At 36.2% G+C, this 25,306-nt stretch overlaps 2 protein-coding genes and 1 pseudogene across 6 annotated transcripts in view; 1 reads left to right on the top strand and 2 right to left on the bottom strand.

The window, feature by feature from the left end:
• Positions 1-1,779: 1,779 nt before the first annotated feature.
• Positions 1,780-6,848, bottom strand: LOC139770533 (putative nuclease HARBI1). The gene is made up of 4 exons (XM_071702531.1): positions 6,831-6,848; positions 4,164-4,239; positions 2,029-2,203; positions 1,780-1,930 (listed from the first exon to the last, which is right to left on the bottom strand). Exons 1-4 carry the CDS (start codon positions 6,846-6,848, stop codon positions 1,780-1,782), a joined length of 420 nt encoding a protein of 139 aa, XP_071558632.1.
• Positions 6,849-7,314: 466 nt separating this feature from the next.
• LOC139770532 (caspase-1-like) lies at positions 7,315-16,099 on the bottom strand (annotated as a pseudogene).
• The window catches only part of Mgat2 (alpha-1,6-mannosyl-glycoprotein 2-beta-N-acetylglucosaminyltransferase), a 24,509-nt gene continuing 12,065 nt past the window's right edge, over positions 12,863-25,306 (top strand). For 2 of the 5 annotated variants that reach the window (XM_071702769.1, XM_071702771.1), the window contains exons 1-3: positions 12,863-13,201; positions 22,429-22,657; positions 24,599-24,647. The gene's annotated coding sequence lies outside the window, so the exon portion shown is untranslated. The remainder of the gene's footprint in view (positions 13,202-22,428; positions 22,658-24,598; positions 24,648-25,306) is intronic. The other 3 variants (XM_071702768.1, XM_071702770.1, XM_071702772.1) reach the window with 2 other exon arrangements.

The following is a 25,306-nucleotide window of genomic DNA, read 5'->3' as shown; positions in this document are numbered from 1 at the left end:
CTTGCACCATTGCAGCTTCTAAAAGAAATGGTAGTGCGTAGACCGACGAAACAACTGGTATTTTTAAATGTTTTATTATTACTATATGATCTATATCTGCTATATGATCTAATTATATCTGTAAATGATCATTTTCTTACTCACCGACATCGTGATGTTTTAAATATTAATTATAAACAAACGAAACATGAGCGACAATTTTTTCTTCTCAGCATCTTTTTTATGACTCAAAATACACCAAATTGTCCAAATTTTAAATTTTTAAAGGAATCGAGGGAGGGGGCCCTCTTTATATTCAAGATTTATCCACTTTTGCACTTTACCTTTTTGCTAGATATTTGCTGTCACGTTTCGGGTTGCAATACTGTATATTGTCAGCATCGAAGAAGTTCGAATTTTTTTCTTCGCCTGTATGTTTTATTTGACTTCCATTTTCTTCTTCTTCGTTATCTGTGTTTGAATAAATTTTAATTTTTTCTTTTCTTTGCATCGTTTTTTTTTCACGCCGGTAACTGCGATACAGGTTCTTCTTTTTTATTTTGTTATTTCATCAGTGTACTGTTTGTCAGGGGCGCGTTTATAAAAATTGCGCCCATACTTCATTACCATTTACATTATTTCTTATCAAGTCGTTTCTATTCGACCCAACTGGCCAGATAATTAATATATTTAAACTCACAACGTTTTAACCGCAATTTCGGCCCTTTTCAAGTGAGAAAAATAATCAAGCCATACATTCGCAAGATCCGCATACAAAATATCCATTACCCCGCTGACATCGTGCTCTAACTACATCATGCATACGTAAAGCTAAAAAGTGAAATAAACTCACGATAGTAAAAAGATAAAATAATTACTGGGAAGTCAAAAGTTAAAAAGTCAGAAAAGAATTAAATTAAAGTAAAGATATAACAAGTAAAACAAAAAGCTTACATATCTTGTGCGTCAAGACAAAGAAAATATAATATAAACAGTGTAGCGCGGAAAGGGGGGAAACGTCGCAAGCCATATCCGAGAACACATCTGTACAGTGTGACAGTCAAAGTCATACTAATACATTATTTCTTATATCATTTATTCCGATATTTCTTTCCTGTATATCCAATTAATATATTTCAGGCTGCGGTATGTAATAAAATTTTGCAATATTTTGAACGACACAGCAGGCATAACAATGAGAGCTGAAATTGTTTATAAATTTAATATTGGTATTAGTATTTACAAAATATACAATTTGTAAATGAATCTTACTTGAAAATTCTGGCGAGTAATGCAATGCTCTCTCCTTTCTTAGGCACCTCTATCGTCCCTTTAACATTCCAATAGTTCGTTCTACACATGACCGAGCTCTCACATGAGCATTAGTGTAACGAGCCGAAGGTGATCCTTCTGATTGCCTGTTTTGGCGTTAATAAGTAGGGTAACAAGGGATATCCGGAATCACCTATGACCTATAATATCAAAATCATACTATGCATATATATCAATACTTTTATCTGTATATCATGTAATATTTTCAGTAATATAATAATAAAAAAAAAATAATAATAATAATGTAATATACCTAATAACCAAGTATTTGTTCGTCCATTTTGAAATTGCTGTTCCAAATGCCTTGAAAGAATTGAAGCATTCCAGACACGTGCATCGTGGGTCCTTCCTCCATGACCACGATTTACGAATAGTATTTTTCCATTAAAATCGCTGACCTTAAAAAAATTCAAAAATAACTTTCTTGTAATAATATAAATATTTTTTACACGAGACTTCTTATTTATCTTATATAATACTTGCTATTAAAACATTTAATGAGTGATATAATTTCCGATTAATATATAAATGCTTCCGCTCTTTGTTTGGAGGCCAAATTGCTATATGAGTACCATCGATGGCACCTGTTACGCCTGGAAATCCACAATGAATCCAAAACCTGTAATAACAATAATAATATAATAACAATAAAAATTATTAATTTATATAAAATATTTGCTTATAACATAATACCTAACTATATATAAAATACTGTACTGTTGTTTAATAAGTTCAATATCAAGATGCTCTGTTGGGAATTCAATCCAATGTTGCATAATTTGATTAAGTGCTTCTATGACAGTGTGGATTGCTCCAGATACTGATGATTGGCACATACAAGGTAGAAAATCTTGGCTAATACGACGTTGGTATGAACTAGAAGTTAAAAAAACTCAAAGTATTTTTTACACTATTATTAATCGATAACGCGCACGTTCAGGCTGAACGGAACATTCTTTTATCTCTCTCAGTATATCCTGTCACACACATACAATGGCCCTATTTAGTGAACTTGATACATGTTATCAGTCCTGTCCGAAAAATAAAAGGAAGCATAATACAAACCATGAAACTTATTGCAAGTGCATCCCTCCATGAATCTCTCATCCGAATGTATCAGTTGTCGCTCTAAGAGTGTTTAGTATTCTCTCTGAAATATAAGGAAAGTTAAATTATACTATTGAAAAGTAATAACAAAATTTCTTTTATGTTAGGTATCATGAAATTTACTAGATTTAACTGGGGGAAAAAAACCTGAATTTTTACTGAATAACAATGAAATGGGGTCAATTGAAAGAGAATTCAGTAAAATTTTATTATATTTTCATCGATAAACTGCTACGATTAAAATATTACTATCAGAGTAGATTGAGAGAACATCAGGATGAGAATTACATCGCCATCTCTCCTCTATGGCCATCTCACTCAAATTTACCCTATATAGTTTAAACAAATAAAACATTTTAATGCATTTTACCTTTCATGTCGCTGATCAACTCGCAATAAATCTGCTGAGCGACGTCCAGCCAACTCATTGATATTAGTTTTTATCATGCAGTGAGACGCCGCAGCGCAGTAAGGAAGTGGGCCCCTCCATGAATCTCTCATCCGAATGTATCGGTTCTCGCTCCAACACCTGGAGAGTGTTTAGTGTTCTTAATATTTCTTGAGCTTCGTCCAGTATAATTGTTTAGCGCATTTCGGAGATTTTGCCTTCCCGCCGGGCGCCGTCCGATATCTCTCGGCACTCGCCGCTACTTCTTTCTCGTTCTGGCTAGCATTGTTACTTGTCTTGTAACAATTTAAATATTTTGTTGCGTGACGTAGCAACAATTCGGCAGCTCGAGCGTTTAATTGCTAAAAGTAAACTTTACGCACTTAATGTGATTAGCAATAGCTAATAATAATATAATTCTTAAACATGTATATCAGATAAATATCATAGATATCAACAGTCTTCAGTGGTTCCTGATATGGAATTTTTCAATTTTTTTGGTGCCATTTTGTTTGTGAGATTCCCCTCTATAGACTGAACCTAAAATCTAAAAGAGTACGTCAAGATTACAACCTTGGCGCGGCTAGACCTCGAAATTTAATATTGATTTCTTTTTTGCTATGAAGAATCGAGAATGCAGCAGCACAGTGCAGCTTGTTAACCCCAGGTGTACACCTTGAAGTCTCCAAGACCCCAGCCCAGCTTCTTTTTTTTCGCGTTTTTGGACTTTTGTCCCATATATTCTTTTCTTTTTACTCATATATCTCGGAACTCTTAAATTCTATCGATTTTTATACATTATGGGCCTATTTCTTGATCGATTCTCGATCAGTTGGAAAAAAAATAATTTGATTTTTATTTGATTTAAGAATTTCTGGGCTGGTTCTCATCCGTTTTTTACTTTTAATTTGTTGCCATTCCTGTTCCCGGCTTTGGGGAGCTTGTTGATTATCCTGGGAGCTCTAATTATGCATTTTTGCGTGCTGTTGATTCAGTTCGGTTGGAAAGTCCCGCCTGCAGAGTCCATGGGCTAGGTTTCTCCGGGAGGAGAGCGTCTGCGCGGGTCACGCTGACGAGCAGCTGTTCAGTTTCTTCTCACTATACTGAGCGGTGGCTGGATTTCGAGAAACGGTGGAAGTTCTCGCGCAGCGGATGCAATGGAATTATCACAGATTCTGTCTGTCAATTAACAAGAGCGTAGCGGAAAAAGATTCTTTCCTCCGAAAACTGCTACGCGTTGTCCGGCGTTGTTAATACACACGAAGTGCCATATATATATATAATATGAAAGTTTTGTTTAAACAAAAAAATATATATTTAAATAAAAAGTAAATCAATTATATTATTAAGAATGTACCTGAAGCGTTCTCAATTTCTTCTACTTGGTCCTCTTCCTCCTCTACTTGGTCCTGTTCTACTGGCAGTGCCTGCAACTATAATAGATTTTACAATAAATGTCATCATAGCTCCTAATAAGCCATAAATATATCGAGATAATGCTTATTAGTCAAAGTTTGTACGAGAACACACATTCAATCAAAGTTCGTAGAGGAAGATTCTGTGCAGATTAGATGATAATAAATCATATTTTATATATGATAATATCGATTTTATTGTTATTAGAGAAGAATATAGAGAAGAACTTTAATAAGTAGTAAATTATTACAAAGGATATATAAATTATTGCTAATATTATCAAAAATATTATCCTGTCGTTCGTTTCAAGACTAGCTATAATCGCTGATATTGCATCTCTAAAGACTGCAAGCCGAATGAACGAAGAGATAATGGACATCTTGGTTTAATTGCGACTTGAGATTCGAAAGAGCTTCTCGACCACGCAACAGACCGAACGACAATGATCAATATATGATAATATCCTTTTCTGTTTATTGTCCCACGATCTTTCCTACATGCAAATAGGAACTCACACAGCGGTATGTTAGTCACAAGTAAATTCGTATTTCAATATAAGTTACTGAAATAGCACAAGTAATCTATTTTATTACTACACAGTAATGAAAAACGTATCAATTACAATAAATGTACGAGAGCATAGACACAGACAATTACAGATCATAGGAGATCATGGAGATCAAAATTGTACTGACAATAAGATGAGAAATGTAATACAATGATAATTAACACATACCGATCACACCATGCGTCTAGTTTCATATATAAACAGTACGTAATTGACAAGAATTGTCGACAAATCAGTATTATTAAAGCAAACTCACGATAAGCGGACAATTTCTCCTCACCTTCTGGATAGTCAACCTTCTGCATGGTTCAGTTTCATCTCGAGATCGTCTGGAGATCGAATCCTCTCGAACGATATTAATTTGTTTCGAGAAGAGAAACCGTCGAAATTCTTTTAAGCAATTGTTACGTGCGAGAAAAATTTAACTCAGTCTTAAAATAGCCAGGAATGTTGAAAGAGAGATATCGATATTGATTTGAAAGTGGTTACTATTTATATTTTCATTGATTTATTATTTTATTACTGTACATAATACTTTATATTCATCAATATTTTATACGGATGCGTTTTGGAATACTTACTTACAATTTCAGACCTACTATGAGAATCACAGTGTAAATCACTATTTATTATTATTCTAGCATATTTTTTTTCGTGTGTCTGTAAAGCATTGGAACAGGCACCGAATATTTCTCTGATGCCTGCAACACGCTGAGTTTTCCTGCCTTTATATCCTTGACTGCTTTTTTTTAAATTTTCTTGAGAGTATAGTCTATATAATATGTCCTCTTCACAACTTTTTTATTTTGCGCAGTCTCGTTATCTTCTCCTGCTTTGGTTTGATCTCGTGTTTGGTTTGTTTTGGTTTTATTTAAACGGGGACTCCGCCGTACATTTTGGACATCTTGCATTGGGCCTCGATTTTTATTTTGTGTCTTGCTTGACCTGCGTAACATGGGGCGTAAATGTTAATTAGAGTTTTTAGTATGAATTTTTTCAGAATGGAGTCCGATCGGAATTATTCCGTTTTCCTTAAAAAAAAATATAACGGAAATAACTAAATTCTGATCGGAATCTATTTTGAATATAAAATTTCCGTAATACGTACTCTGCAAGAGGGATGTCCAAAGTTTCTTCGTTGCCCTTCTGTAATTCTGTTAATATATTGTGTATATAACATTCAATGTAATTTTTTTTGCTTTCCTTAAAAAAAATATAACGGAAATAACTAAATTCTGATCGGAATCTATTTTGAATATAAAATTTCCGTAATACGTACTCTGCAAGAGGGGTGTCCAAAGTTTCTTCGTTGCCCTTCTGTAATTCTGTTAATATATTGTGTATATAACATTCAATGTAATTTTTTTTGCTTTCCTTAAAAAAAATATAACGGAAATAACTAAATTCTGATCGGAATTTATTTTGAATATAAAATTTCCGTAATACGTACTCTGCAAGAGGGGTGTCCAAAGTTTCTTCGTTGCCCTTCTGTAATTCTGTTAATATATTGTGTACATAACATTCAATGTAATTTTTTTTGCTTAGCGATAAACCTACCCAAGTTGTTTTACGTATTCAAGATATCCAAGAAGAATCTGTATTTACGTGAGATCTATCAAAACATTAGAAGAGATTGACATTGTAGCCAGTATTCGGTGATCTTTCGAGATGACAAGACGGCAATTACGCTCAGCTATTCCTGATAATAACGGCTTTTCAATCGGTATAATACCGGTAGCTTTTAAATGCTTTTAATTTAAAAATCAAACATTTCCATAAAGGTGTGAAAAATATCGTGTGCACGGGTTGAAAGCTTTTTCAGACTAGTGTGATTACCGCCCGAGCCGAAGGTACACTTGTCTGAAAAACGCAGCTTTCTCCCCTTGGTGCACAATATACTATTTCAAAGATTTGAAGACTTTTGAACTTTTTAACAAGAAGCCAAACATTTTATATCTTCCTTGAATATTGCAAACTTTAAGTATATATTCATTTCAAAAGTATTCAAATATAATTATTAACATAATAATAAATACTTACTTTGGCGTTTTCGTTCATTGCTGATCCAGGGTCTTATTTGCGTACGTGAACGATTAGCAAGTACCGGATATTTTTCTCTTGCCTTTTCAATCTCCTCTTTCGACGGTAGTGCGACTTCTGTCGGAATCAGATATGTAGGAAATGCTTGTGCCATTGCTTTTTTTCCCTCCTCAGACCAATTCTGTTTTGATCCACGGGGCCGGCCCACGCCCGCCAAGATCCCCGGCCCCGTTCCCCGCGGGCCGACATCGAAAGGAAGCCCCGAGCACCAGGCTTATTGCAACCCTGAGGGGAGTCAATAAACGTATTTAACTCAATCTTATAATTAGTCGCACGAAGGAAAGGCATTTATTTATTCATGCTATATTAATCATAAGTATCAAACTTTGATGCACATTGTGTGCATAATAGAAAGCCGTCTGGGCGATGATTCTGGCATCGTGGGTATAAGCATATAGGACAAACATATTCTGTATAAGATAGATTAATCCTAGAAAAAAAAAACAGGGTATTATTTAAAAAAGTACTCATAAAACAAACATAAAAACGATCCCACTAAATATAATCCCAAGAAATTTGGTGACCATTATATTTAATATTGTTAATATAAGCATTATTTCTTGTAGCTTTGATCAAATGTGGTGGATCGGCTAAATAATGAATATGTTCACCATCAATGTCAAAATATGGTTTTTCAGGACTTATACCAAGCCGCTTTGTCATATTTTGATAGTTTTTATACATGTCTTAGGCTAATTCCGTATGCCGGCACACGTTAATCGCTGAAAATATTTAATGTCACAAAACGCATATCAGTATTCTATCTATCTAGAATGTAATCTAGCTAATTTTTAATTGCGATGGCACATTGAACCCGCGCGAGTCGCTCGCGCCGCTATCTCTTCGCTCTTCTTCTTCTTCTTCTTAGCACCCCTGGTGGATCTCTGGCTCAATAGGCCATGGTACCACGCTCTCTGCACAAGCCAGCGGGTCCAGTGACAGGGATCACTGGAGCCCTCTTGTATCAATTACAGAGAGCGTCGCCGTAAGAATGGCGCGCAAGGTAGGGGTAGGGCGCGCGATGTCACACGGCCTTCGCGCCGCTGTTATAGAATTGTTTGTTAAAAAATAAACGACCAATGTCGAAATCAAGAAAGATAACTGCAGTAACTAGTGTAATCCAAATACAAAAATGTACTTACGGTGTAATCGTGAGTCTCTTCGGACTTTGGCTTTTGTTTTCCTCCGCGTCGTTTTTAGGCTGTTGTCTATGTGTTTTTAAAAGGAACTAATTCTTTAGTGGAATTTTATTGATTCATACGATCATTCGACACTAAAATAAGTTAAAAAACGAAAATGCTATTAAATTAAGGGGTGCACTTCTGAGATATTAACAAAAAATATCATTTTCCATTGTTTTCAAAATATCTCGAAAACGACGCAAAATACGAAAAAAGTACAAGAGAACTTTTTTGTAGGAAATAAAATTTTGCATCGAATACGTATATAAAAAATTTCTTTCCGATATCGGAAACCCAAGAAATAAAATTAAAACGAAATTAAAAAATAGCCAAAATTTGGGAAAAAAGATTTTTTTTACATTTTTGCGTACAACTTCTTTTCTAGCAGTCTAACCGATTTTTTCGTTCTGAGATAAAAGAAAGTAGACATTCTAACGAAAAAAACGCGAGGTCAAAAACATTTTTACGACCAATAGTGACCGAGATATCGTTCACGCAAGTTGAATGGTTTTAGTCGGTTTTTCAGTGTTTTGCTTTTATTTTAATTTAATATTATTTAAACGACACCCGTGAGGTTTTAGCCGGTAGACTCTACCATTGGTCGTTTATTTTTTAACAAACAATTCTATAACAGCGGCGCGAAGGTCTTCCGGGTAGACCATACATGCAGTATCGTGGGCGATGTGCATGTATGGAATCCGGCACTCCCCCTGCTCCTCCCCGGGGGCAGGGGGGTCTTCCCCTTTCGGGGCTACTGGGTAAACCGGGTTTTTAGTTCCGGGATCCCAGTAGTAGATTTACTCACGTAAAAAAAAAAAAGTACGGAAGCGAATGCACGCCGCCGAACTCCAGACGGGTTTACATCGCGTATCTGGACTCTGTCCACTTCTTCCGGCCTAGACAATTTCGAACGGCTGTGTATCACGAGATTCTTCTTGGATATCTCGATTACGCGAAACAACTTGGGTAGGTTTATTGCTAAGCAAAAAAAATTACATTGGATGTTATGTACACAATATATTAAGGTATGAATTTTGTGTATATTAAAAAAATATATGAAACAAGGAAAATGTGAAATTACAGATACACAATGGCTCACATTTGGGCTTGTCCACCTTCCGAAGGGGACGATTATATCTTCCACTGCCATCCCGCAGAACAAAAAATACCAAAGCCTAAGAGATTGCAGGAGTGGTACAAGAAAATGTTGGATAAGGGAACGGTTGAAAGAATCGTGCTCGACTATAAGGTTAGCAGAAAAATGCAATTTCGTGGATTTTTAGAGTAGTCAATGATGCGAACGAGACGCTCGGTTCGCGCGCACGCCGTATATCTTCTCTTTCGATTTTCTACATTGTGCGATACGTCGAAAGACAAGAGGGAAAGATTAACGCGACGTTTGCTTTTCAATTCTACTCGGCCTGGCCCAAATAGACTCAAAATTGTTTTCGTCCTTGGTCGAGAAGAAAGAGAGAAAATGCAAATCGTTAGGATGAGGAGGAACGAAAAACTAAAGCGAAACTATCGAGAGACTATTATTACGTATTCTCCCCTCGTATCCTCCAGAGCCCCCTCGACTCTACCACTCTTCCTCGCTGCTACTCGTGCAGGGTAAGTGAAATCGTACAAATATCTATATATATACATTATATATATATATATATATATATATATATATATATATGTTGTGTATACTTAACGTTACTTAATAATTAATAGTTCAAATACTATTAGGTCGTAATTAGTATCGTAAATGTACGCAATTATATACCGCTACTATTATTAACGTAACGAAAAATACAAAGTATATGATAAAGACTTGTATGAAAGATAAACGATAACACATAGATAGGGAGAATCCATTAGAGTGTTGTATGTACGGGGAAAAAAAAAGATAATTTAGGTTGTACATTAAGTAATATGTTGTAATAAAAAATTTGTTACTAAGAGGATAATTCCTAAGCGCCACACCGAAGGTTGTATCTTAAACCATGAAATTTTATGGATTTATCGTGAGTGACTCCGCGCATTTTCGAATGCCGCGAGTCGTCTGTGGAAAGGTCGAACTTGGAAAAAAAAACGGCGATACTCTCGACAGGATGCCTGTTCAACCGAGTGTCTTGTCGAGAGGATCGGCTTAATGTGACGAGTTAACGTTGTCGTAACCAAAAAATAGAAATTTACAACAGGCTGTTAATGCGCGCGGGAAGGTTTATAGTATAAAAAAAAGTGTTAATTTTGACGAAGGAAGAGAGTACACGTAAATTGTAATATTCGCGTTAGCGTAGATGTTGTATACGGTACTTGTTTATTGCGATAAATGTTTTTCTCTTGAATTGTTATCTCATAACAAAAGGCAACCCGTTGGGCTACCTTTGTTAATATAGTCAGTATATCAAATTGTGTTCCATTGTTGTTTAATTCCTTACATAATGATTGTATGAATCAAGTTCCGTTTTTTTTATTTCTGTGCGAAACATAATCTGTAAAGTCAACAAGTTGTCATTTTAATCACAAAAAATTTTAGAGGTAATAGTACAAAATCAAAATATTTAATTAAAATAAAATTAAATTAAAACAACAGTTATTTATTGTAATAAAATGACTGAAATCAAACGTATATAGGGATGACAATACCTTGAGAATACAACTAAAAAAATCTGCATGTATTGGAATCCGAAATTTTTTTGTAGAAATTGTATCCATCTCCATATCTATTTCTACGTCTACGTCAAAACCAGGGTCTCTTTCATTTCCTCCGCATGCTGCTATAATGAATAATTTAGGTTTCCCTGCTAGCGTTGGGCAGTTATCAGCGGTAAAATGGTACCATATGGTATTGGCTTCATAAGTTTTGTCGAAAGCGCACAGTTCACCGTATGATCCATGCGTTAAAGTGGCTATCAAAATGCACGTATTCGAATAACGTATTCGAATTTTCAATCTTTTAAATTTAAAATTTTATTGGAAATAATATTAACAGTATTTTAAATTTCTAGTTTTTAAAATAATTAGTAGTAGGGGAAGAAGAATAATTGAATCAAAATAATTGAATTTTTATTCAGAGTTTATTTAATCTGATGGCGGTAAAATATCGATTTCATTTCACGACGCGACACAGGCTTCCTAGATGGCAGCATGGAGATCTAAACGCATCGTTTCCGCGAAATCGATCTTGTTTGTATTTTTTTAAGTAAAGAAATTATTACAGCAAAATATTACTCTTATTTATGGGCTTATAATTAGGGAACTCATAGATCCGAACTCAGTATCACTGTGAATACTTACGTACAAGAAAAAGAAGATATTGTATTAACAGTATTAGTCCATTTGAAAATAATTTGTTCATTTAATAACAGTATTGAATAAAACCAATATTTTTATTAAAATAAGAGCATGACACATTTTTTTTGTGTACATTTTTTTTACACGGCATATTCATCCATATCACTCGTTTTTGCGATTGATCGTTTTATAAACGTTTAAGAAAAAATGGAAATTCTTTAAATTTAAAAGAATAGAAACAATAAGAATAGCAGCACGATTTTTGCCGTGTTTGATCCATCTTTTTTCCTGTCCTCTTGCCTCCTGTCTCATACGAGAGGTCTGCTCGTCAATAATCTCGTCCTCGCCGTTTCCGTCACCGTGGCCACGACCTTTCCGGTGCGATTCGCGGCTAATAAGCTTTCAAACAAATAGCTTACAGCTGTAAGCTATTTGTTTGAAACTAAAATTATATTATAATTATTAAATTTTGAAGTGTATTTATCTCTTTAATTATTTACATTACTTATGATATTTACTAAACTTCTGGTATTAATTTTGTCATTACTCTCTCATATAAATAGAGAGATTTAAATTGAATAGAACAATTCTTTATCGATTTCCTCAATAATTATTGAGACATTAATTAAAGGAAATTTGTTTGAATTTTGATAAAGTAGGAAAGAATTGATTTTTTAATACATGTTTCTTTAAGAAAATTATTAGATTTTTTAATTAAAAGAATGATTACAGTGTAAATAAGTAAAGTAATGATAAATAATGCAAAAAAAATTCGATAGTAATAACGTTTATTACTATCGTTTATTATTTATAAACGTCACCGTTAATGAAAGTAGGGAAGAAATATAACAGAAATATGGTAATAGGTGTTTGGGGGATACTTTTATTTTCAATTTATTTGACTTTTAATTACTTTGGAACAAATTAACAAAGTAAACTGCTGCGTAATGCAGGAACAGATGCCGCTAATATTAATACTGATTAACAAATGCGGCGACAAAAATACATTAAAACGACATGTTCGAGGAGCTTATATTTCCAATATCATTAATCTCAACTCAGTCAATCTCCGTTTACAGAGAAACATTCCAGTCATTGCCTCTTTCGCTCTTTTTATGTGCGGAATGTCTATTTTCTTCTCTTGAAGAGGTTAATCTATCAGACGGTAAACGAGAGACCCTTGGTAAATTAAGAGGCATCGTATTCCGTAGTTAGCGCTGCTAAATTCGATCAGTTAGCGCTGTTAGCACCCTCGAGAGCACCTTCCCCACTTGATTCCGCGTAACTGCAACCCCTGAACCACCTAAATTCTCAAGAGAGGCGACTCTCGCGTGTTACGTTTGCGGAGCGCTGGCCTCGGTGCTGGCCTCGCCGGGACACGTTGTGTCCAGCTATCTTCGCCAAACGTGGCGCTCGGTCGACGGGGAGAAACTCACGGGAGCTTCGGTTCCCCACCTCGCGCGCGCGCGCGCGACCGGAGGGAGAGAGAGCCGCGCCAGTTGTCGGAGGGTGGGTTCGCGTTTCGCGGGCGGGCTTCGAGGGACTCGCACGCGCGCGGCTGTGGCTCGCGTGCCGCGTGACGCGAGTGACGGCCGAGCGGAACGCGCGAACTCGCGCGCGTGAACTCCACGCAGTACGCCTTCGTGAGTCAGTCTCCGTGGACACGCTCCACGAGTGTACGCGCGCGGTGCGTCGTGCATGTGGCCGAGACGGCGACGACGACGTCCCTTGTCATCGGCGCCTCACGCCGCCGCCGCCGCCGCCGCTGCCGCTGCCGCCGCTGCCGACCCGCCACCGGAGCGGAGCCTCCCCGGAAGCTGCGCCCGGAACGGTTCTCATCGACATGTGAGTACACAATCGGACCGTTTCTACCTAACGTCGTCCCTGGCCGTGTCCTACCGATCGATTCGCCGACGATCACGCTGCTCTCTTCCACACGGCCTCTTTCCGTTTTGCTACCGTCCGGGTGGGATTCTCGTCTCGATGTGTTGTCCCGGTTCCCAATATTCCTTCACTCCCGCGGATGATCATTGGAGCGTTGAAGTACCTTTCGCAGTCGTGTCCATGTTCCGAACCACGGCTTTATTATTCAAACGTGGTATAGTTATTGTCGCATGTCGCGGCATTTAAAATCAAACAGACGTACATTAAGGAAATGAGAAAAAAAAAGAATTGGATTAGTTTCCAGGGCAGAAAGTACTTAATAATAATAGGAGCGTGTCTCGAGTATCGGAATCAATGCATGTATCTGAATATATTTAATGCCTGAAAGTAGGACGAATATGGGTTTCCGAACGTGGCCGGCACACGAGTCTCGGCCATGAGGCGGCAACGCGTATAATTTTTATGCGTTGCGTGCTGCAAATAAATCGCAAAAATCGGAGAAACGAACTCGCTAGACGCGAGCGCGGACGCAACGATCTTTAACGTTACGTACAATTTCTGTGTTACGTGCCGCAAATAAGTTTCAGAGGAACGAATTGCACAACATCGCCTAACATCGGCCTTTAAACGTCCGCCGTGTCGTGCGAGCCTCGACTGACGATGACGGCTGAATTAGGACACAGTCGTGTTACGTGTTGCAAAAATAAATCTCAAGATTTAACAACCGAATTGTATTCAACGTCGAATGCGGGAACGTAATTACGGGGTTCTAAACGCGCGGTTCGTGCGACCCTCAGCCGATGACGACACCGATTCCTTTGGGAAAAGCGTGTCAGGCAGTTATACCGCGATTTATTTGATAAACGTGAATACAGGCATACGCAGCCTTCAAATACGACAGCTGATCGTCGCTGACTCCCAGAACCAAGTACCGAGTATCGTTGCGTTTTATGCGTTACGAGGTGAAGCAGAATCACGCGCGATTACATCGCGTTCTCGGCTGGATGCTGATGGGTCACCCGATTCTCAACCGATGACGCGATCGGTACCGAACGTGACGATCGCGTCGCATCCAAGTCTCGGGAAACGAAAGTCGAATTATATTTACTAAACGCGGAGTAACTAAACGCGATTGTCGCGTCACGTGTCGCGCGGAACGAAATCGAGTGTAGCGTTTAGCGTTAATTGCGGGTCACGCAATCGCGTATCTCTTGCCTTATCGCGCCATATACGGCCGGCATCGACAGGGTGGTCGGCATGCGCCGACTGCAGTTTTGACAAGCGATACGTCGTCGGCTCGTTCGATCGGCCTGTTCTGTAGGTCAATCGAAGGCGGAAGAGTCGATCTTTCCGCGTGAGCGGAAGTACTGGTTTCATTAATAAACATATTTTAAAAGAAAATCATACATAAAATTTAATTTATTTAACTTAAGACAAAATAAGCAAATTTCAAGCTAGTTATAATAATTGTTAAAGTATTAATGTATAAATATAATTTATATAATTTCCTTTCAAAATTAGAAGTTTTCATAAATACTGTGTTAATACTTACTGATATATTGATTTATATATTCAGGAATTTCTGGTAAAGTAATTATTTTAGGCTGTGCAGTATTTATTTTAGTCTTTAAATTAAACGAACCAAGTTGATTTACTATCGTATTTGAAGATATGATCAATTCATATGGTAAAGTACCATGATTAAATTCTAACACTTTTGGTTGCTTTGCTTTAGCACCATCAATATGTATAATCTATAAAATGTAAAAATTATATAAAAATAAATTAGAGTACTATTAAAATTATTAATATACACTAAATGTAACATAAATATAATAGAATGAAATATAGATAATGGTTATGTTTAAGTAAGATCAAGTAGTTAATCTGTTCACTGAGTTATTAAATATGATTCTTACTTCTCTTATAGATCTAATCTATTACATTTAATCAATTGACAAGAAAGTTAACTACTTTGTTTCGTTTAACATAGCTAATAAATGTTTATAAAAAATGAAAATATATAAAAGTTGAAAACAAAAATAAATTACAAATTACTTACCATATTAGGTTGTACATGATGCTGTATTCTCTTGATTTCATCGTTCCAAGCTACTACTTGAATGCGATGTTGACTATTATTATTTAGAATAAACTTAAGTAATTTATACTGCTGAATCTTGCCCACCAGCTTTGGGCCTTCAATTTCATCTAAAAATCCTACGACTTCACTGTAATATTAATGTAATTCTTATTTTCAAAAGATTAAATGAAAAAGTTAAAATAATAAATGTTATATATATATATATATATATAAATTATTAATACAAGATATAAAATAGGTATTGTTAACCCTAATTCCTCCAATGTTTTTTCCGCCACTTAATTCCTCCAACCATGCACTTTCGTGTCCCAACACGACTTTTACTACGTTTACGCGAGCGTTACTTCTGTAGTAACTTACGATAATTTCTTAGCGTAAACAGGATTTTTCTTCGCGTAAACGGGATTTTGTAGTAACTTGCGATAATTTACTCCGCGTAAACGAGTGATATATCGTAAGTTACTACAGAAGTAACGCTCGCGTAAACGTAGTATTTGACTATTTGCCATTTCGAGAGTAAATGAGCTAGGGCTTTGAAATTTCTACCTAATGTTCTTTACTATAACAACTTTTTTTAGGGATGAGAGGGATTACTCCACGACCGTTAGTTTTCCGGAACGAACGACCGTTAGAAACACGTGGGACACGAAAGTGCATGGTTGAAGAGATTAGGGTTAATAAAAATATATCAAATATAATTCAAAATTAAACACTACTTACACAGTCGAATCTTCTATTTGAACATTTTCTAACATTTCATCAGACGAAAAATCAATAATTTCTGTTTCGTTATTCTCATTAAGGATTGAGACCTCTTGAGTTTTTAAAATATTAGTCGGAGAAGGAACTTTATCTTTTCCACATTTAGTTTTATCTAAAGTAAAACAATAAATAACGTACTTTTTTAATATATGTACAGAATAGTTGTTAATCTTTATAATATTGTAGATATTATTTTTGTCACTATTGTTTTATATAAAAAATTATTTTAAAAATGTCTCAACGAGATCTACAGCTCTTATCTTAAGAAAAAAATCAAGTGACGAAAATCTAACCTGTATGCTACGACGTCAAGAATGCATTTTGTTGCGCGTGCACGCACGAGGAGCGGATCTCGGGACGGATCCGCGCCGCATTGTGTGCAGTGTCGCTCTGGGTGTTACGCTCCGGTACGGCGTGGACGATCGATATTGCTCTAACGCTGATAAGAAGGGTTCGTAACATATACGAGGGCGGGAGGGAGGGAGGAGGGCAAGGAAAGAGATTGAAACCGAGTATAGTTTCGTCGAGCTCGGATTTCAGTGGCATGGACACGCGAGGAACTATGCCCGTGAAAGCCGAGACGCGACAGCCGCGATGTGAGGTCGCGTATCTGTTGCTTTCGAAAAGTCAACTTGCTGAAATTGTACCGTTTTCGTTTCTATTTCTGATAAGAGGCTTCGCGTTCTCACGCGATCGTTCGGATATTGGGATTTTTTAACCCGGCGCGGCGAATGTCGGCTTGGAATCGGTTTCATTGGCGTCGTTTAATTTTAATTCTTTCGTATCTTTTAGGGACAATGCTTTAACTGACAATGAGAAGAGAGATGCAGGAAGTTTAGAGTTTACTAAAGATAAAATTACTGAATAATTCAGCAGAGATATTTATATTCATTTACTAATTTCTTGATACACATAGGATGTCCCAATTCGCATAGCTTATCTACTTGATAAAGTAGATGCTACTTTTTGGTTTTTCCGATATTAATTTTAGGAGTACGTAGATAACAAAATCTTAAATTTATTTAATTTTAAGAGAAATTTTTTTGCGACAGGAGAATTTTCATTGATAAATACTGTTATCTGCATGAATACTTGCAGTAAGGTAATTTATGAACTTGGAAGATGTTTCAAGATTAGATAGCTTTATCTTATTTTACAACATACTTAAACTTACCTGAAAGTAACCTTTGGCCTAAACCATTTTACCCTAAAAGAAAAAGGTTAAGGAAAGCTGAAAGTACTCAAGGTTTTTTAAGATATAGTCTTACTTTAGTTTCCTAAAGGTGGAAAGCACACACAGGTTATCATTGGAAAATATTGATTTATTAAACATGAATTGTTAAGCTTGGATTCAACGTTGAAATAATTTTGGATAGAAAAGAATAGAATTCTTTCAAAGATAATGTATTCATACAATATTGTTCGTAATTTATAATTCATATAAAGTATTTATATAATATTGTTATGTTCTCAATTGAAGCTAGAGAAACGAAAGTCAATTTCTAATATAAATTGCCATTCACTGTAGGAAAGAATTGCGGTTTTTGGAATTTTGCCACCAATCGTAACAGTGCCGAAAAGAAAACGATTTCAAATCGGTCGTTTCTCCGCAGGAAAGACATAGTTTAAAAATACGACAACTTGTTGAATTAATAAGCAACAGTCTAAAAAAATCGATAGAATATTTTTCAAAATATTTCTCTTCGTATCGATAAAGACATATTACGGTAAATGGTACGGCAAGAAATTGCTATTGCGCGGAACGAGATTGAAGTCTTCGTCAACAAATAGGAACCTGCTAGACACGTTTATCCAAGCGAGATCGAGCGAAGCGCGCTTGTTAATATTTTTAGATTTTGATGGCGAATAGGTGAAGAAGGCGGAGTAGCGACGAGGCTAGAATTTATTGCGCAACTCTTCGCACGCGATCGATTAACGTCGATTTATGCCGTTGAAAATCGAACGCGGAAAATCATCACTATTCACGGAGACAAGTAAATAACTGACATTTATAAGATTATGCTGATTATGCAGCATTTATCTTGTCAATGTGTATAAAATGGTAAAATTGTGCATATATACTTTGCAAGTTTCTTAAATTATTTTGACACTTAAGAACTTTATCGTCTCAAAAATAAAACGAAACGTTAATGAACGGCATGTGGGCGAGAATGGAATCGTTAACATTCATTAGCACTTTACGATACAGCCACTTTCATTAACGCTTCTTTCAACACCTCATTTAAATTAGAAACTCCTTACAGTGCGAATATAAATGATATTTATTTAGAATATCTACGATAATAAGCGTACTTGATGAACAAGGCGTTTCGTGTGGAAATTAAGGTACTTTTTCCTAGCATAAACGTCAAAATAAAAAGTTATCAAGTTAAGAGCGATTAATAAAAGAGAACTTTAGAGAATTAAGCTTTAAAAAAATGATAAAGAAGTGGAATCAAGAAAAACAAATATTTTTTAGTTTATTCTTTAGCAAAATTCATTCAAAATAGACAGAGTAATATTTAATTAAAGGGTTAGCTGTAAAAATATTGAATTAAAAATGTATAAACTTTGAGCAAAATAGTGAATGAAACTTGGATAAAATATTATTTCAGTTCTCATAAGGAAAGACTATATATGCTGTTGGTAGAATGCGCCTGCTGGCAAACACTTTATACGTAGCTCCGCATTGTGTCGCATCGTTATCCAACATCCTGATTCTACCGCGGTGAATAAACCGCGCGCTTCCCTTATTAATAGATTCTAAAAATTACTTTACTCTACGCTACGTTATTTTGTCACGCGATACTATTTCGATATCGGCGTAACGTCATAATCGCGACGTCACACGAGTCGAAAATTATTTAATATCAATTTTTGATTTTACATTTTCCTTCTCGTCGTTTTTCCTCCGTAACGAAGCGAGCGTCTCTATATTCCGAGAGCATGAATAATCAATTATGACGTTGGAAATTATTCCGTTGATCGTACATAATGATACGCAATAGAAATCGATGTTACAAGTCACGATACTCCGGTTACATCACCGCATATAATTACGACGCATTGCGCGCACTAGAGCAGGTCTCGCGCTCGTCATGGATTGTTCCTTTTCTCCGCTGCCAGTGCCGGTTTTTCACGGTCGGAATATCCGTCCTTGCGCTTTTCGATTTGCATGCACTCTCGGCGGGAGCATGATACATTGACGGCAGTTTCCGAGAATCGTAAGATATGCGAAAAGCCGGAAAGTGCGGTATAACAAGGAATGAGCGGATGGATATTTTGTTTCTTTCGGTCCTCGCTGGCGGCCGTTTTCTCGCTCGGTATCGCTAATACCGCAATCTTGTCCTGCCGTTAACCGCATCGTGTGTAACTTCCGGTCCCATGCGACGATGAAGCTGAGAAACTAATTATTTGTTTGCGTCGATCTGGATGCCGGTCTGGGTCCGGTCGGGGAAAAAAACACACGATACGAGTTTTATAACCAGCTGCCGTTGCCGGTCGGTCGTTTCCTACGAGATTTCTGCGCCGAGATAACTGCAACTGCAACCCAGTGCTACTCTTCAACTACGATTATACTTCGATTTACTTCACTTAAGTTCGATTACTTCGATTAACTTCGACTGCTTTTCCTATTTAAGAGCCCACTAATAGCTCTTCGGAATATTTTATGACTTACATACTTTTTGATTTATAAGGTATCATCTCTAGACTTTTACTTATATATTCTTATTTATTAAGTAACTAATTATAATTAATATTAATCAGAATTAATTCAGCCAGTTATTTAATCTGCGAACGTTTTATTGTTAGCAATGATGTATTTTTAGTGAAAAGAATATATTCTGAAAATATTTAATATTCCGACTTTTAAGTACTCTGTAATTTTTAGATTATTAATATGTAACACCAAATATTTTCAGAGAAAATTACTTAGAGCCGAATAAATGTATAGCATTAATAAAACATTATGATGTTACATATTGCACGTGTAACTGTTATATAATATTATGTATGATTCAGGAAATGAAATTTTGATTCGTTATTCAGCAATCATGCACACACGTGGCCAATATCGCGATAAACGTGGCGTGGAAGCGAACGTCAGGAATGTCATTAAGCCGAGATTTTCTGGTAATATGGCGGGTGGGCGGTAACGACGCAGCGTGCGATAATGATTTGTATACACGGCATTCCTGCCCCTCTTTTCCACAGAGATAAATAATCCACGGGAGTAAAGGACGATGATCGATGATCCTCGGGCGAGATTCGCGATTCTACGGTCTCGTCTCGAAAGAGCGAGGAAAATCTCATGGTCTCAATCCGCGATTGAGAAACTCATTAGAAAATAGCATTTTTTTCGTCGAGACCAGATCTTATGCACTCTCGACGCGAATGTCATCGAATATCATCGAATGCAATCTCATTTATCCGGTGTATCTACATATGCGCGCGCATACGCAGCACGAAACATCGGCAGCATCTTGTACCGAAACGTGTGTAACGATTTTTCACAGATAATACGCCTGGGATGCGGTAAATGACGGTAAAACACTTGACGGGAATACGAGTGTCGGTAGTATTGTTGGACGTGTGTATCCTTGTCCGCATTTTCTTTTGAATGCGAACGGTTTCTTTAAACAACGCTTAGTGATCCTTCATTAGCACACATCAAATGGAGTAATTAATCGTGACATATTTCTTCAAAATTCACTTTATTCTTATCATATTGTTATAGGATTTGTTGGATGCACGATCAATGAATCGTGTATGTCTAATATACTCTTTTTCTTTAGACCTAGGGAGAAGAAATGAAATAATTTGTGATAATATTTCTGTGTAAAAAATTTCGTAATTTATGAGATAGAATTGGCATTATCGAAATGTCGGTATCCCAGTTGTTTAAAAAAGAATCTTATTCCTTAACATTAGTAAATGTTTTATTCAACGATACTTATCGATCCTTCTTTAGCACACAATAGGCTTCAATTGGTCGTAAAACGTGACATATCTCTTCAGAATTCATTTTATTCTTATTATACTGTTACGGGTATTTTATTGAATGTACGACCAATGAATCGTGTATGTCTGATATACTCTTTTTCTCTAAATCTATAAGGGAGAAGAAATAAAATAAATTATGATAATTTTGCCGTGCGAATAATTTCGTAATTTGTAAGATAGAATTGAGTTTACGAGATATCGATATCTCAGCTATTTAAAAAAAGATCTTATTTTTAAATATTAGTAGTAAATGTTTTATTACTAAATGTTTTACTAGTAAATATTTTACTAGTAAATGTTTTACTCGACGACGCTTATCAATTTTTCTCAGCGCGTGATAAGTGGGGCAAACTCTAATTGATTGTAAAACGTGCGACGTATCTCGTCAAAATATATTTCACATCTATTGTATCGTTACGGTTATTTTATCAAGTGTATATCATATTTCTGATCTCTGCCAAGTGTGATAATGTTTTATCTCAGTTGCCTGAATCCTCGCGATATGATATGGAAACGTTTCAGTAACGTGGATATACAGATCCCCGGTAATATTACATGGGAGTGACTTGAGAGAGTGAATCACTTACTATATAAACGTCTATATAAGCATAGACTATATCTGTGAAACATGATATTACGCAAGTTCTCTTGGAGTTTCGTGATCGCGAATTAGTGTGAAAAGTGAGATTTTTCTGGTGGAAACCACGAGAGAGAAAGTTAAAAACTCTCGATGATTTGCAAGAATGACCGAATTGCCAAAAAAGTTTTTGGTGCCTCAAAACCTCAGAGTTATCCGGTTTTTAGTGCGATTTAACGTAACGTGTAAAGTCGAGCGAAAAAATAATTACGGCAATTATGAGACACGTGTTTATAATTCTGCGAAATGATACGATGAAAAAACCTTGCGTCGCACCCATTCGGCACTATTTAACATAGATTAAAATCCCATATTTCATATAGATCACATATTTGCGCAGCCTAGTCCTTTTAATTTGTGTAAATGTTGTTAATGTTAAGAACACTTGTAACGAGTCGCATAATGCGATTATTCCTTCCTCATCGCAATATCCATCGAGGAAATGATTAAGTGATTATGAGAATGTCGGATTGTAAAAAAAAAAAAAGAGACACCGCATACCTACGTTTACTGATATACCGGTGAATCGATATTCAGGGACACCGCGGCAATATTACCGCATAGAGTATAACCGCACACACGAGCCCACACGTGTACATACGAACGCACACGTATGCTTCGCGTAGTGGAGGCAGATATCGATGAACACCTATTACCTCTTCCCTTATGTGTACACGACAGCATACACGCCTCGCCGATATATGCGTACACATGACGATCCGTTGCATTATTCACCGGCGACCCACAGTACCGACGCCATGCGCGGCGCGATAACAACTATAGCATCTTCTCCGAGAAACGCAGAAATAGACGGTGCACCCGTCCGTCAAAAGCGATAGAGCGAGGCACGCACCCACGAATAAGAAAGGACCCAAATTTCCGGTCGTCGTCTCGATCAGCACATGCAATGGTACGTCCACAATCTCATTACTATACCGCGCGTCCGTAATTAAACCGCGTTCGGTAGGAAGCGGTGGAAGACGATCTGAGAGAGAAATTCGCTCTCTGCGCTTCTTTCTTTGTCTGCATATTTGGAGCATTCCTACGTCTTCGATCTGCGAGTTGCTTATCCGATTTAGAATTTTTCTTTTAAGGAAATTTGATTATATCTTTTTCAGAGTCTTTCATTTTTCTGTCATATATTTGTGGTAAGATAAAGTACTTTGAATTTTACATGAAAAGGAATTGTGTGAACAAAGTCACGGTCAAGTTCGGCATTCACTATAAGAAAATGCAAAACAAGGTTGAACTAATCTATCTTCCATTTCAATTGATTCGCGTCCACGATTTAACGAAAACAATTTTCTGGCTAATATTGCTGCAATGCACTTATTTTAATTCTACACAGCTAATTGTTTAGAAACTTAGTAAATGTTTTTCTTATTTTACTGCGAATTTAATAGGTATATTTGTAAAAATATTTTCTGGAAAGACCATGAGAAAACATTTCAGCAAAATTATCTTATAATGATATGCGCGATAATATAAATGGAGGTTACTTAAAGATAACGAACATTATTCTAAAAAAATGAATCACAAGTTGACTCATAATGAAAGATAAAGATATTTTACTAAAAATATTTTAATTATTCTTTTAGAAAGATATGAACAAAATTTCAGTAAAAATATAAGCGTTATAATGTGTAGTGTTAAGTACTTAAATAGAAAGCAATTTTATTACATATATATATATATATATATATATATATATATATATATGTAATAACATGTTACCTATTTAAAAAAGAACTCATTCATGACCATTTGTACACACATAATGAAGGGATAAAAATATCTCTGCAGTGAGATAATGAAACAGAAGTTTCAGCACAATCTTTTACTTTGCTCCATATATGTTGCAAGATAAGCGAAAAGCAATTAATATAATTAATTACGTCACTTAAAAGAATTGGGGCATGTGGACACGCGATAATGTAATTTCGCTTATTCCCTCTTCCCTCCTCTCCACGATAATCCAGTGAGCAGCTGGGAAAAATTAATATGACAAGCTATTATACGAGATAAAAATATTTCGAGTACTTTTCTTTCAATGGGCCACTTTGGGGGTCGAGAGTGCAGTGTGACATAATCAGGTTCATTCATAAGCCGTACTAATGCGTATTACACAGATACTGTTGCGTTTGTAAAGGCTGCTATCTAAAGACTCGTTTAAGCGGAACGGTATCGGATCGATATCGTAAGGCCAGCTCGTATACAGCTCGTAACATAGTTTTAATTTCACATCTGTCCGTATCCTATTATATACACAACGCTATACATTTTCCACTTAAGTGTAATGTGCGACATTGATATATCTTCCTAGAATGAATAGATACGCATTTCAATCGCGATAACGAAATCGATAATTTAATTTTCCTATTAACTTCTATATACTTTTATTATTTAGATCCATTTTTTAGATAAATTGGTTGATATGAGTACAAATGCAATTTGAAGATAAGTCAATTTTGTTTTTCTCTCCTTTCTTATCTTTTGTCTTATTTTGCTGAAATAGATGTACTAATTATAATTCCACAAATATATAATTTGTTACATAAGTTGTAAAGCATAATTAAGTAATAAATAATTATCAGTTCATTATCGTTATATTGTCGTTGCGCAGTTTTTTTACCATATATTATATCTGCGCAACGATAACCTGATAACAATGACGAGAATATCGTTAAAGTTACACTGTTACACAGAATAGGAGTACAGAAACCGTTCTTTTATTTCGCGACCTATACGTACGTCAGTCTCAAAGATTTTGTTAGAAGCAAATGTGGTTATGCAATACGTATTTTTTGTTTGAATATATCCGTTGGAGTACATTCTATACGTTATGTTCCAGATTTCGTGAAAATGAAGGGCCGGACGATGCTTCATTCTTCTTTACCGAGGTAATTGATAATATTATTCACAAGTCTGTCAAGCACGATAACTGTGTTATTTTTTACCGATATCATTTATCTTTCGATAAGTAGCGGAGTATCAGTATTTGGCGATACGATTGTTTTGTTTAGTTGACTCTTGTTTTACTTTTTCTCCGTTCTCTTTACCTTCTCTCCGTATTACAAGTTTTCTTTCGAAAAAGGAAACAAACGGGAAAATTTTGAAGACAGGTGAAAAGATGTATGACTAGAATATATAAATTTAATAAAACTGATAATATGTGGCTTGCGACATATCGGCATATTGCAATTACTCGTGATAGCAGTTCTTCAATCTTTTAAATGTAGAAGAAACGACGCGTTTGTGAATACGTGTTTTTAAAAAACATTTATACATTTTCTAAAGAAAGTGAAGGCAGTATGACATTGGGGCACCTCATATGTTGCATAATTACTGATACAGTATCGTCCGATCGACGTGGTACATCGATTTCAGCAGAAATCTCGAAACCGGTCTTTTCAAACCGCTTATCACATTCGACCGAAATGTCAAACGATATCTGATAGAATCGCGAGACGGGCTTGATCGAGCAGAACGAGCAGGTCGAGGGAATTCGGCGTTGAACGGGTGCCAGAAAAGCGAGGTGGATCGAAGATATCCGCGAGCG

Source organism: Temnothorax nylanderi, unplaced genomic scaffold (genome assembly GCF_030848795.1).
Source record: "Temnothorax nylanderi isolate EJ_2023f unplaced genomic scaffold, tnyl_v1.0 TNYL_tig0031_pilon, whole genome shotgun sequence".
Lineage (NCBI taxonomy): Eukaryota > Metazoa > Arthropoda > Insecta > Hymenoptera > Formicidae > Temnothorax > Temnothorax nylanderi.
Note: the sequence above shows the minus strand (reverse complement) of the source record. Positions and strands in the feature narration are given on the sequence as shown.

Bases quoted from the DNA above. Each gene is read 5' to 3' on its own strand.
- LOC139770533 (XM_071702531.1), bottom strand. The intron at 2,204-4,163 runs GTACATTCTTAA...AAATACTTTGAG, and splicing joins AGAAATTGAGAACGCTTCAG to TTTTTTTAACTTCTAGTTCA. The intron at 1,931-2,028 runs GTACAGTATTTT...TTGTTATTACAG, and splicing joins ATTGAACTTATTAAACAACA to GTTTTGGATTCATTGTGGAT.